This window comes from Microchirus variegatus (assembly GCF_963457635.1).
Source record: "Microchirus variegatus genome assembly, chromosome: 3".
Classification (NCBI taxonomy): domain Eukaryota; kingdom Metazoa; phylum Chordata; class Actinopteri; order Pleuronectiformes; family Soleidae; genus Microchirus; species Microchirus variegatus.
In genome coordinates, this window is record NC_139804.1 from 7,374,925 (window position 1) to 7,389,024 (window position 14,100).

The window sequence follows — 14,100 nt, forward strand, 5'->3', positions numbered from 1 at the left end:
AACTGACTGATGTTACATACTCGGCACTGATGGCGCACAAGAGCACGACTTAAAGGCCCAGTGTGAGAGGATAAGTGACTTCTAGTGCTGATTGCAACACCCTTCACTTTCCCTCTCACTTTTCCAAGCTCATCAGGGAAACTACGGTGGCCTTAACATACCAGAATGGATGTAAACGAGTTTGCGAGGAGGCAGTTTTTAAATTAATTGTTATTCATTCCTAGATTTATACTATATATAAGTCTTTATCACGTTCTTGTTGCCTCGTGGAGTTGAGTTGTGTGTTTGGCCTCCACTTCAACAAGTATAATTATTTATATATTTTTTTAATCTTTTTAAACATTTTCAATTTAATTCCATGTGCTTTGGGTCTGAGTATGCACATGATGACCTTCAGCTTCTTCTTCTCTCTCTCTCTCTCCAGGCTTTGTTTCATTATTTTATTTTTATTATTTTTTTCTTTCCCTGAGACAATTTAATTAAAGAAATTCGACTCTTCTTTTTTTCCTTTTGGAAAGGAAATAAAGCATTGTCCTTGAGTTCCTTCAAGTTTAATGACTAGCGCTCGGATGAGTGGGCGAGGTGCAGAATAGAACAGAACAGAAGGAGATGCAGCGGAAGAGGAGGGATGTGATTGAGTCAGTGAGTGACAGCAGGTTTTTTTTTTCCTCCTGTGGAATGAATGATGCGTTCCTGCGAGGTGTGACGGAGGAGATGGACGGCCGTCCCTCTGTCTGCTGAAGTACCTTCTAGCAGAAAGATTAAAAGTACCGCAGGAGCATTTGATCAGACGCTGGGACAGGATTGGACTGTCCTTCAAACACAGACTGACAATAACTTTAATTTGCTTGATTCAAATACGTGTTAGAACAGTGTTAGCGAGGCAGTGGGGGTGATACGCAGGTCTGTGAGGAAAGCGTATAGAGGAGGATAGAGCACGTCAGGGGCCAGGGTGAGGTCACGGCCACACCTGCTGCAGTCTGGTGTCTGATTTACTACCACGAGCCCTGACAAAAAAGTCTGTGGAGTTCAAGGAGATCTGTAATGAGAAATTCCTGATCCAGAGACCCTGAGGCTTCGGTCAGTACCGAGGCCTCCTCCCTCTGTCACTCCTTCGTCCTCCTCTCATAAAGAAAGCATCCTCTTTGTTTACGTTCTTCGTTTTTCTCTACTTACTGAAGATGTTTCAGTTTCTAACCTCGGGCTGCAACGATAAGGAGCTCAATCCTTTATGTGGAAGTCCTGATTTATAAAGAAGAAAGCAGATTAACGGTATTTAGTAGTGAATCTAAGGGTGAATTCCAATTCCTTGCTTAACCCTCAAAAAAAAAAATGCGTGCTCCCTCTAGTGCAAGTGCTGTCCTGATTCTCAGAAAAATTAAGTTGAGGGGCAAGTTTAAGGGCCGTATCGCCCTCAATATTGAGATTTTTCCGAGACCGCTCTTGGGAGCAAGGGCTACCCAGAATGCATTGTGTGTTTTGACATAAGAAATCTGGAGTCGAAAACAGCAAAACGAGTACGCTACAAATTAAGTATTTTCTTTGTTAATAGAGATATAAAAAACATGAAAACCATTTTATTATCTTAGTTTAGGCCGATTTTTTTTATTACTGATGTCATTGTTGCGTAACATTTATTTTTTATATTACAATCTTTTGTCGATAGCCGGCCGGTGCGGACAAGCGATCGTTTGCTATCGTTTAAATGTCAGCTGAATATGTCCGTGGTTGTGGTATTTGTATGAGTATCATCTTATAACTAACTGACAACCTAATAACTTGACTGACAAACGGATCGTAATAAATAATCGTGACGTAAATGCGTTCTTCTTCTTCTTCTTTTTTGGAGTTGACAGACTGGATGCAGCTTTCGCGTTATTCTGCCCCCCACAGTCTGAAGACGTATCTGCATTTAAGGGGTGTCCCATTTCTAAGTGACAAAATAACCCTCAACACTGGGTTTTGAGGGACAGTTAAGATTAAGGGTTAAGATTGAGGGTTAAGATAGGAATTAGAATTGGCCCGAAAGCTCGTGTGGAATAAGAAGAGAATAAAACAATGGTATGGGAATGGGAAGTATATGACATTTTTGACCATAAAACATCCTAAATGTTATACGCACTCGACCTTTAACTCATCCTCGTTGTCGTATTACCATAACTCATAGACTATAACATTCAAAAACTACCGGAAAGCAGAGAAATAGAGCTTTACGCCCTCAGGACTTCTGCTGAACGTCTGTCCAATCACAGACAAGATTCACCAGCTTCTCAGAACCCTAATTCCTAAACACTCGAATAACTGCCAGATATTGAAAGTTGAAGTTATCTTGGGGAAAAAGGGGGCAGAAACACTCACTCATTGGACACTTTTTGACATTTCTAGAGCCATAAAATCATAAATAAATCCAGACAGCCTGAATATCGTGACGGTCATAAGAGGATAACACGATTTCTTCTCTTGCTTGAATGTAAAAGAGGATAAAAAAAGAGGTGATAGGTCGTTTTTTAAAATCAGATTTTCTCTTTCTGTCTCATGTGACCTAAAGGAAGAACCCGGAGTGTAAGTGCATCACTTGAAATCACTTCCTCTTGTCAGGTGAAGCTGCCGCAGAGGAAGAAAAAAGAGAGAAAAGAAGAAAAAGGGGGTGGGATGGAGGGTGTAATAATGTGTTGAAAGGTTACTGAGGTAGACTTGGTAATTAGCCCCCGCAGCTCTGACATCATTAATCCATACCCTCCAATTAATGCGGCCTGTGCGATGCCAGGGGAACTCCACATTATTCAAGTCCAAATATATAAACTGGCCCCTGTGTGCAGAGGGTGCCAGCGCTCTCTGAGATCACCTCTGACATGCCCACTATTTCACACCAGGGCCCGCGGGGGCCGTTTCTGTGGCACATTACAACAAATTAATTCTTGCAAGTGGAATTCATCAGCGTTAATGTAAATGCAGAATCAAATAATATAACCCTGTGCGAATATTACAAGGCTTTTTTTCAGTCCGTGGAAGTGACCTTTTATTGTGGGGGGCCCCGCACTGCACATAATGAAGTATTTATCAAAAACCACGCTGAGTCAATAGGCAAGAGTCTCACCGCCAAAACTGCACCGCAGAGTCTCGAGCAGTGTATAAAAAGAAGGCGAGCCAGGCAGTAAATGGAAACTGCTTAGCATCCGTGCGCCACATCAATGGAGCTAGAAAGCACGACTCAGCCGTTTCAGTGCCGGGCTTCCTGGAAATACAGGATATGGTCATTGTTCTGCGGTGCAATTACAAGACCTGCAGAGAAAAATAGTCGACTTTTATGATAGAGCGCCACATCCACCCCCCCAGTGCATTTTATGATCAGCGCTGTCATGTCTGAATGTCATGTGTGTTTGTTTTTTGTGTGTGTCCGCAGTGCTCACAGATAGACCGCCGCCAATTATTCGCCAAGGCCCGTCCAACCAGACGCTCGGAGTGGACAGCATGGCGCTGCTGAAGTGCCAGGCATCAGGAGACCCCATCCCCTCCGTCAGCTGGCTGAAGGATGGGGTCAGTCTGCTGGGGAAGGACGCCCGCATGTCTCTGCAGGAGCTGGGCAGCCTGCAGATCAAGAACATCAAGGTTTGCTACATTTTTCTTTAAACTGAATTTATGTAAAACTGTAAAAAAAAAAAACAATTCTGAAATCCCAGTTTAATCTGAGACATTGAAACACAAGAATCCAAATAAGAATCATTTGTTAATCCCCAGGGGATAATCTTAGATATCATATTTAAGATAAAGAAAACATAGTCAAAAAACACATACATTTCACATTAAGTTTTAAACTTGACGAGAATTATGACCTTTTAAAGTTTCGTGACAATAAATACAAGTGGTGTATGTACAGAAAAGCTGTTAAAGCGAACTGGAACAAGAGAAAAAGTTTTAAAATGTAATAATTATGCTGTCAAAGCCACACTGTTTATAAGAGCGTGGTTATTCAGAGCAGCAGCACAGACGCATTGCTCATGGATCACACTGTGAAAGTGAAAGTTATCACAATATCGCACAGGAGAAAGAGAGAGTGGGCTATAAAACGTTGACTGCTTTTCCATTAGTAATAGTTTGATAGTTTTAAGTACCTGCTTGGTCAGAGAGAATCAGAGAGAAATCCTAGAAGCAAGCGTTAATCTCCAACATTTAGCAAAGGAATTGTCTAAAATATCAACATTTAACAGAGGAGTCTGGTGTATTTAGTGACAGCACTGCTGAAAGCGTTCACTTGTATTTCAGTTTAGGTCATGGCAGGAAGTACTGAACTAATCGTCACAATCTGAGTGTGTGAGTTTGTGCCGTGTATCAAACAACGTCGCGGCAGTTTAATGCTGACATTTTTTTGCTGTTACTCCATCGTGACATTTTTGAGAGGGGTTCTGAGGCTTTTTAAGCTTTTTTATGTCAATTTAACATTGTTTCCTTACCCTCTAATCTCTGACAACACTTTATGCATTAACAGAATAAAATTTCTTACATAAGCTATCTAATCTGTGACGTGCTGATATGCTTATAGAATGTGGATTAAGTGTAATAATGACACGAAAAAGAATCGTAACACCATACGGAGATAAATTGGCAGCATTGAAAAGTGATTTGTTGTAATCACTTAGTGTCACAGCCGAGCTGCTGTGTGTGGGACAGACTACAGCTGCAGGACGGGAACATGTATGCACTTAGAGATACACACACACACACACACACACTAGTCCAGATTAAATTTAGAAGGCCCACATCTTCTTTTCTGCACTCTGAAGCCTCGGTGGAATATCTATTAGGATTGATAAAGCTGCCCGACCACTGACATGTTATTTAATAAATGGGGGGGAAAAAAAGCCCAACAAACAACCAAAGTTCCCTAAGAGGGACGGAGAGTCAAGCCAGCTGTCATCGGTCCAGGGGGTTTCCAGCAGCCCTCCCTAAATTAATTAGCCTGGCTTTGTTGTGGTCGGCAGGACGAGGGGATGGGGGGGGGAGTGGAAAACGTGATGGAAGTGTGCTGAACGCAAAATAGAATTCATTAGGAAATTAGTGTCAGCACTTTGAGGCCCCTCACATATGACACACATTTTCAGAGATTGCACGTAGTCAGCTATCGATCCTGTGTGAAATGAAATGGTCTTCCTCACTGAAACGTGTCATTCATTCAGTCATTTTAATAGTTTATATGTAAATGTATGCATGTGTCTCTGCTGTGACTCAGCTTTCAGACTCTGGGATCTACACGTGCGTGGCCACCAGCTCCAGTGGGGAAACTTCATGGAGCGCTTTCCTGGAGGTCAAAGGTACAAGACGGAATGATGGAATGATGTTTATCTACAAACTGTCACACAACCCAGTTTCAGTTTTCATCATGGACGTGTCTTTATCTTTTTTTGAAGAATCAGGGGGACTGACGGTCATCAAGAGCCACGACGAGAAAGAGCTTCCAGGTCCGCCGACCAAACCTCAGGTCACCGACGTCACCAAGAACAGCGTGTCCTTGTCCTGGCAGTCGGGGACAGCCGGAGCGTCACCTGTCTCCTCCTTTGTCATCGAAGCCTTCAGGTTTGTGACAGCGCTAACCTCACTAGCCTCAGTCATAATTGATCATTTCATGGTATGGAACCATTTTCCGAAACCTCTTTTCTTCGGATTGCAGTCAGTCGGTGAGCAACAGCTGGCAAACGGTGGCAGATCACGTCAAAAACACCCAGTTCACCGTCAAAGGTCTCCGGCCCAACACCATCTACCTGTTCATGGTCCGAGCGGTGAACAGCCAGGGCCTCAGTGACCCCAGCCCCATGTCAGAGCCTGTCAGGACACAAGGTAACTCATGTTAGAGGATATTAGTGGTGCATTATGTAATAAATCTAAAGCAACTGGTCGTAAAATCCTCCTAATATGTCACAGAGACTCAGGAATAATGTTCATATAACAAACTGAACTCACCAACAACAGTACAGACAAAATATTCGCAAATCATGTTTATGTTTTTGAAATCATGTTTTGGCATGTGGCGCCACCTACCGCCGTCTACCAATCATTGCAGTCCGTAGAGTCTCAGCTGCAGAGCAACCACGGGTTGCCAGTTACGTCAGAAAACGAAACCTAAAAGACCTCTGTATTTTGAATTTGAATGTAGTAACAGTTTTTGGCCACATTCTTACATATGGCACCTTTAATTATTGATTTTTTATCAGTTTATTTGTATTTTCTTCACTCTGCTTTTGAGTTTTTCCTTGTTTCTTTTCCAGTTTTTGCTTTGTCTGTCAAACAAACCGTAGCTTGGAGCATTTTCTTTGCATTCTGCAGTTTCACCATTAGATGTCACTAATTCCTACACACTGGAGCTTTAAAAAACAGCATCATTTACTTTTCTAAGTGGTTTTTACTGATTATAATTTCTCTTTCTACTGATGATCTTGCGATAGTTATCAATTCAGTGAACGGCTCAGTGTTGATTCACTGCGCACATTTTTCCAGAGGTCAAACAGCTCACGTCTCAGTCCAGCTCATTAAAGCATCACTTTAGCAATTATGTAAAATAACCGTGTCTGCTTCTGGAAGGCCCTAACAGGGTTAGTGCTATCCCTGCTATGTTAATGATCATAACAGGGGCCTCAAGAACCAAACCAAAAAGAAGATTTGATTACAGCGCTGGACAGACCACAGTCTCCAGATTGAACTGATATGATAAAAGAAAAAAATATATAATAAAGTATAAAAAGCAACTTGTGGCCAGACTCTGTCAAGTTCAAGCCAAGAGTGTGATAAAAAAAGGAAGTGGAGTTTTGTTTTATGTCTATGATGATATATGGATGAGTTTATTGACAAAGGCATGCATTAATAAAAAAAATAAATAAAAAATTCTACACTGTTAGTGCAGCCCATGATTCATGACACTGCTGGGTTTCTTTGAATGAAGCAAAAAAAATATATAAATTCCTCATGTGAGGGTTTTTTTCCTCCAATATATAACTCAAAATGTGGTTTCGCTTTCGACCACACAGTTTCTCATGCGCTCTTTATTGCTCGTAATGTGAAACAAATGCATGTTCAGAACGAGCTGCAAAACAGCGTCATGTCGTCCGTTTGTGGGCCCCGTACGTTTCGGTACCAGTAAACACAGGATTAAAAACAGGAAGTGAAACATAAACGTATGTGTCTGTCTGTCTGTCTGTCTGTCCTCTCGCAGACATCAGTCCTCCCGCTCAGGGCGTCGACCACAGACACGTCCAGAAGGAGCTCGGCGAGGTCATCGTTCGCCTCCACAACCCAGCCGTCCTGAGTCCAACCACCATCCAGGTCACGTGGACGGTGAGTCTCGCAGAATCCACCTTCTCCTCCTCCTCCACCGCACTGAACAGCACACGTGTGGAAACGCTCGGTTTCTTATCTCCACACAGATTTCTTTTCGAGCTTTGATTCGAGTCGTAAGGTAGTTTATGTTAACGTCACATTTTCTCCTTTGAAGCCAAAAAAAAAACAACAAAGCTGCTCCTCGAGGCGGTTCCATATCAGGAGGAAACTTTAACTCAGGTTGTTTCGCCGAAAAAGCCTTTGAAACATTGTAATTGGTGACTTTATAGTAACTGCACATCAAATAGCTGAAATGTTTCTTTTAAACCACAGGGAACATAAAAAAGAAATATCATAAAAAGCCATCTGGTTGTTCGACAGTCTTACACGTGTCTTCACCTGCTCCTGTTTTAAAATTAGTCTGGAATGTAGATTATTATATTATGTCTCTTATTCCCATCCACTTTGATAAGACGCATTAATCTTATTTAAACCCTTTAACGCCTAAGCCTCAAAATGTCTCTCTGTATTTTTTTTTATTATTTTAACCATAAAAGGTTAAGTGAGTAAGTGCTTTTGCCCATTTTTCCAGAATAGCTTTCAATATCTGGCAGTCACTTACAATTTGCTGAATGCTTGAATGAGGAAAAACAAAAAGTGAGGTTAAATTTGATCACATTTGTTTGAGTTTTTGTCTGAAAAACGGGTTAAAAAAAAATGGAAACTTATCTAAAAAATTTTTCAACTCTATCCTCTCTGGTGACAAAGATGTTGAAAATGACCGTAATAATCACATGCTGTGCTTTGACGTGCAACTTCCCAGCTTTCGGAAACAGTTTGGAAACTTTTGGAATTTTTCGATAGCACAAACGGTACGCAACCGCTCGATGTTAAAGGGGTTAAACTCAAACTCCTCTTCCACTACCGTGGACATACAGTAGAACCAACAACGTCCTTAAATCAGACCGTTTTAATTAAATGCGACAAATGTGCTTCATTTTTGTATTTAATTGTACGCTAATGTTGACAAAAGGGACATTTATATTCCCTCCAAGCTGAGGTTGTACATAAAACATATGTGCTGCTTTAGACACTGATTGTGGCGCCGTAAATCACTCAGGTGTTGGTATTTACAGTTTACACTTAGCGGCGCGCGGGGGGTGGGGGAGGGGGAGCGGGGTTTGGCTGTTTCCATTTCCAAATGGAACACATTAGCACTTTTGCAGATGACATGTTTATTGACCCTTATAATAAGTCTCACCCCTAAGACTTTGGTGGCTAATTTAATGCTAAAGCGTTGCATTATGATTGTAATGTACAATCGACACAAAAAACATGACCGTGTATATGAATATATATATATATATATATATATATATATATATATATATATAAAATTCCCAAATCATTCCATTAATGAACTAAGCAGGGAATCCATTTTGCTGATTTACTCGCGCGACACTGGCGAAAAACAGCTGCTTAACATCCCCTCTTGAAAGCCCTGCTCACTTCCTCCGCTGCTAACAAGCCATTAGAATGAGCTATGCAGACACTATGCATAAATTCAGATTTTCTATTTGGGGGGGAGGGGGGTGTAAATGTGCCCAAGTTTAGGGCATTGTTGGTCCTCTGTGGTTTACGGGGGGAGCTAGCACACTCCCAGTCTCTCCATCTTTTCTATGGGACGTATCTTTTTTGTTATCGCCTCTGCTGTGTATTCGCCTCGCTGTCCCCAGGGCGTCTGTGTTTGCCGCTGCGTGACAACATCCGCAGACCTGTTCTAGATATAGCGCGGCCTCCTTTTCCCGCTGTCACCGGTTAGTGTTTATAATGCATATGAGACATGTCCTTAAGAGTGGCATTACAGAACAGTCTTTTTTTCCTTAATGGAGGAGGGAACACTTGCTTTGAGTCGGAGGCTGTGTGCACGTAGTAATGGCAGGGTGTTAATTGAGCTAAGTGTGTCATAGCCGGTGATAAAAGGCCCATTAAACCAGTAACAGCCTCTTAACGCTCTTGAATGCGCTCCAGCGAGGGAAAAGAAAATATCCTCTCGTATCGTCCAGTGTTTGGCCCCGATCATGTCTACAGAAAGTAAACTTTCATTATTCACTTCCTTCTCAGGTGGATCGTCAGTCCCAGTTTATCCAGGGCTACAGGGTTCTGTACAGGCAGACGTCTGGACTGCCCTCGCCGGGACCCTGGCAGACCCAGGACGTGAAGGTCCCGTCAGAGCGCAGCGTCATCCTCTCGGGGCTCAAGAAGGGAATCGTGTACGAGATCAAGGTCCGGCCCTATTTCAACGAGTTCCAAGGGGCAGACAGCGAGTCCAGGACGGCAAGGACGACAGAGGAAGGTATGAGAGTCCAATGTGTGAAATATAGAAGGTTTTTGGGTTATAATTGTTTAGTTTTCATATCAGGGCCACATGGTTGGAGTTTAAATGCTCTCCCACGGTCCAAAAACATGCAGATTTTAGGATTGGGCAAATTGGACACTCTAAATTGACCGTGAGTGAGGGTGTGACACCGCAATCCTCATGCAGAGGATAAAGTGGTAGAAAAAGGATTGTTTTCATTGCCTTAGACTAAGCCTTTTTACAAGTGCTGGACACGTTAACTAACCTCGCTAACAGGGTCAACATTAGCACATGTTAACGCATGACGTTTACATGGGGACTAACCGCAAAAAGTTATCAGTTAGCTGCGTGAGCTCCTTTAACGCCATTAGCGTGCCTACGGTTGAACTGGAGCAGTCTGTTCATTAAACGAAATGAGCAGCGCTACAAATAACCCGCGTACCTGTGTACTGCGTACGTGTGCCTCTGTTTTTAAAGTTTAGCGTTACTTTAGAGACTCATTTTAACAATCGGGAGTTACGTAGTTGTCATGGAAACGCACCATGCGCTAACGTGTGTTAAGGTTGACGCCATTAATGGTGTTAACCGCGGCTAACGAGCTAACCTGCCCAGCGCTAGTTTTTACTTGTACTTCCAACAAGGGCCTTGCTAACCCTAAACCTACAGAAGCCCATATGGACAGAACTGTTTGTTACAGTCTGCAGTCCCACCACTAGATGTCACTAATTCTTACACACTGGACCTTTAAATGTCCAGCTGTGGTTGTCTGTGTGTGTCACATGACCCTGCCAACTGATAAAGTTGTCGGTTTTTTTTGTAATATCACACTCCCACTGAGAACTGAGTGTGTGTTCTTCAGTGAACATGGCCCCGTCTGACTTCTCTGCTGTGCTTTTTTTTTTTTTTTTTTTCGGTGTTGTTTATGATTGGTGGTGTTGGTGCCATCCATCATCCAGTAGCCACAGGCCTGAGCTGTGATTGGACACAACATACACTTCCTCCCGCGCTGAGGATCTGTCGCCTGAAGCTTGATTCAAACAGGCTCTGACACACACACACACACACCTTACTTTGACCTATGCCAGAACAGAAATACACTTAATCACATCTTACCTGCCTTTCTTCACGTACTTTAATGCAATATATATATTTAAGGCAATCATGTTTCACTCTTTTCAGGGGAGATTCATGAGATTAATCCCAGATTAACTTGATGTTACTGTCATTAAGCTAATCCTGCTTAGCATGTTATGTAGCGACTTCCCTACAACTCTTTCCACTCTCACACTCTCTTTTCTCCGTTTCCTCCTCCTCCTTCTTCTTTGTTGGTTTATTACGGGTGGAGTAATTCTTTCCCGTTTGCACAGTGAGCCTCGTTCCGGCTGTTTGAGAAACACGTTGCCTGTGCAAAGCGAGGCCCCTTTGGCTAAAATACATACTGTACAAGAAGGTTATTGTAATAAGCCAAACTATTTTTTATTTGAAAAGTGATTAAACACACATACTTGTGGTTGGCATTTTCAGTTTCTGCCAACAACCTCTCCCAAATATTATACACCAGGCCTTTAAAATGGGCCCATTTACGTAGTATTTTTCCCCCCATTTCTTTCCCTTTGTCTCTTGTGTCTAGTTCCACCCTTTAAGTCCCAGCCAACCGTATAAGGGTGCCAAAAAATGCAACCTTTTGGTGCTCTTGCATAACACACTGTGCCTAAAGTAAACACTCACCGTCCTATAACAGCAATACAGGGTGAAAAGTGTCTCTTACTGGGGGGACAAAGACCATGTTGCTTCAACACATTCAGACCTGCATGTATAAGGAGACAGTTTACATCCTGTCAGGTGACAGACCCATTTATTTCCCCCCCAGTTTCGTCAAAGAGTGCATATCTCCTGTGACCAGCCAGTGTACTCACTGCTGTAGTGGAACAGCCATCACACCACAGTGGTCCCCAACCACACATATATAGAGTAATCCATGCATGCGGGTACACCTCCTCTCCCTGAGGCCTCCAAGAACCTCCATGTCACAGCTATTACCAATGCTGATAACGCTCCCTGCTTCAGGTCTATCTGCATCCCGGTCCCTCAGAGAGCTCGGGCCACTTTCTATTCCTGTCAGCAGCCTGGACCTGGTCAGCTGAGATAGCTGATACATCCGCGACAAATACGCAGCTGTGGGCTCCGCGGAGACCTTGGGAGCACAGAGAAGGGCAGCGAGATGGTTAGAGATGTCTAGTTCACAGGGTGATTAAAACTTCCGGCTGCCCCCATGAAAGCTAACACAATTAGAGAGTCCCCCCCCAGTGGATGTAAGCTTCCAATAGACTTGCGGCTGAAATAGTGAGTCCATTGAGGTTGACTCCTTCATCTGTTTCCCTTTGCTACGTAAAAAATAAAGCCCGGCTGACATCAAATTCCCACTGAAGGATCGCTTTAGGACTTCCATCATTCATGCAGATAATTCTCTTCCTCATGTGAAGGGGAATCAGTCATTGTCGAATTGCTAAGATCGAATTCTGCAGGCCTTTAAAGCCTCAGTGCAGACCATGGTACAATTTAGAGTAAAGTTCTGATTTTGCCGTATTTAAAATTTTTTTGTGCATTTATCCCGTTCCATACTGTGATGTCACCTTTGTTCCTCGTGCACTGACGCTGCCATCTGATTCCCGCTGACTGATTGCTTGAGAATCCACTAAAGAGCCCCCATCATTTATGCAAGTTAATGCTTATTTAGGTGGAAGCGAGACCCGTAAAGTTTGCATAAATATTCAATTCGCGTGGGGCACTGATGGTTATCAGTGGTGATGGGTGTCTCTTCAGTTAGTCCACACTCTTCAGCCGCTGCTGCTCGCTCTATATAGTTATTTATTTGTCCTGGTATGGATCTGGGTATGTCGCAGCGATAATATGTACATGAGAGACAGGAGGGGTCACATTCCCCGACTGCCATGCATCACTCAGCTAATGGCTCTATTAGCGCAGCCGCCAAGGAACGCTAATGAAAAATGTGTATTGTTTAGCACCAAATATGCATGTTAATAAGCTGCTAAATCATTCACAGCATTAACTTTGAACGACATTGTCGCCGACGGCAACCCCAATCACGCCGATTTGTCACCTGGACGCAATTCAGTCAGCGCTGGAGAGCCCTGAGCGCGACGGTTGATCAGATGCTCCCCTGGTAGATTGCTTCTAATCTGGCCAAGGTGCTCGGTTCATCATTGGACCCATTCGTCTTCCGCCGTGCCAGGGCTCTCCGGGGCTCTCTGGGGGGACAGCGTGGGCCAATCGCACTGAGGGATGAGCACAGATTTACAGGGTGACACGTGCCATTTTGGATGGAGGCGAGGTGAGGGAGAGGCAGCTGAGGAGTAATTGACCTGTCAGTATTCTGCTGCGGTGCTGCTCCCCTGCCAGCCACTGCGGAAATGAGAAAACATTATTTTTTAAAACCTTATTTCCAGTTCGGCCAACTGTTATTTGTTTTTCCCTTTGTTACCCCTCGTGGGGTCAGAAGATTGCTGCCATCAGAATAACAACAGCGTGTGGTTTATGAAAGCGTGGACTGGGCTTGTTTTTCCAGTCGAGTCTCTGTTGGTGTGTGGATAGAGCGGATTCTTTGGGATGGCGCTTCACTCTGTTCCTCACCTACTGGCTTTAGTTTCATCTGGCCGATCGATGGAATCAGTCAATATTTTCACTGAGACTTCCTTTCCTTCCCGTAAAAATGTCTTTATTTTTTTCATATTTCCGACTTGCCTGCCACTCCGTCCAACAATCTCGTCGACCCACAAGCCACTGTGGCTTGGTGAGTGTTTGGAGTTTTAATCCTGATTTATACTCCGCTGCTCACTTTCCCCACTGAACAGTGCATCATCCTGATCGTTACTGTCAGCGAGGGCTGACTGATTTAAGTAAAATATCGATAATTCCGACCTATATTGTGATTATGATTTGAGTTAGGATACAGTTTTCTGCTGTGATATAGAAGACGGAGCGATTTCCACATAAGATACCAATCAAATAATATCTGCTATACTCTGACACAAGGATGGGGACTTAGAAGTCTTCCCAATTTGGTACATTTATGAATTTACTTATATTTATCGTTGGGTTATGTTTTGATACTAGACTGATTTGACAAACAATGATCTCATTGTGGAGGAAGATGTTTGAAATGACTATTTGAGAGGACAACAGAAGCTCAAGAAATAGAAGAAGCAAGTTCATCAACAGTTAGATTATGTTTTGGTCCAACAGTTGAAGATGAAATGGTAGCTACACTCACATTGTCGACAAAATACGACAAAATACCTCTCTAGAACATTCTACAGAGAAGAAGGTGTTGATCAACCTTGTTTTTCTGGCCATTTTGGTTCCTCAACGCGTATAAAAGTATCGCGGGTGAAGCTTCTGTCATCCAGGTCATGATC

General features: G+C 43.1%; 1 protein-coding gene across 1 annotated transcript in view; it reads left to right on the forward strand.

Annotated features, from left to right (window-relative positions):
- Nucleotides 1–14,100, forward strand: part of robo2 (roundabout, axon guidance receptor, homolog 2) — a gene marked incomplete at both ends in the record, with an annotated part of 229,723 nt that overhangs the window by 170,355 nt on the left and 45,268 nt on the right. Inside the window, 6 exons of the mRNA XM_083886422.1 lie at nucleotides 3,404–3,609; nucleotides 5,228–5,309; nucleotides 5,406–5,571; nucleotides 5,666–5,832; nucleotides 7,202–7,323; nucleotides 9,430–9,661. Of these exons, the coding sequence (XP_083742548.1) occupies nucleotides 3,404–3,609; nucleotides 5,228–5,309; nucleotides 5,406–5,571; nucleotides 5,666–5,832; nucleotides 7,202–7,323; nucleotides 9,430–9,661 (975 nt within the window). The remainder of the gene's footprint in view (nucleotides 1–3,403; nucleotides 3,610–5,227; nucleotides 5,310–5,405; nucleotides 5,572–5,665; nucleotides 5,833–7,201; nucleotides 7,324–9,429; nucleotides 9,662–14,100) is intronic.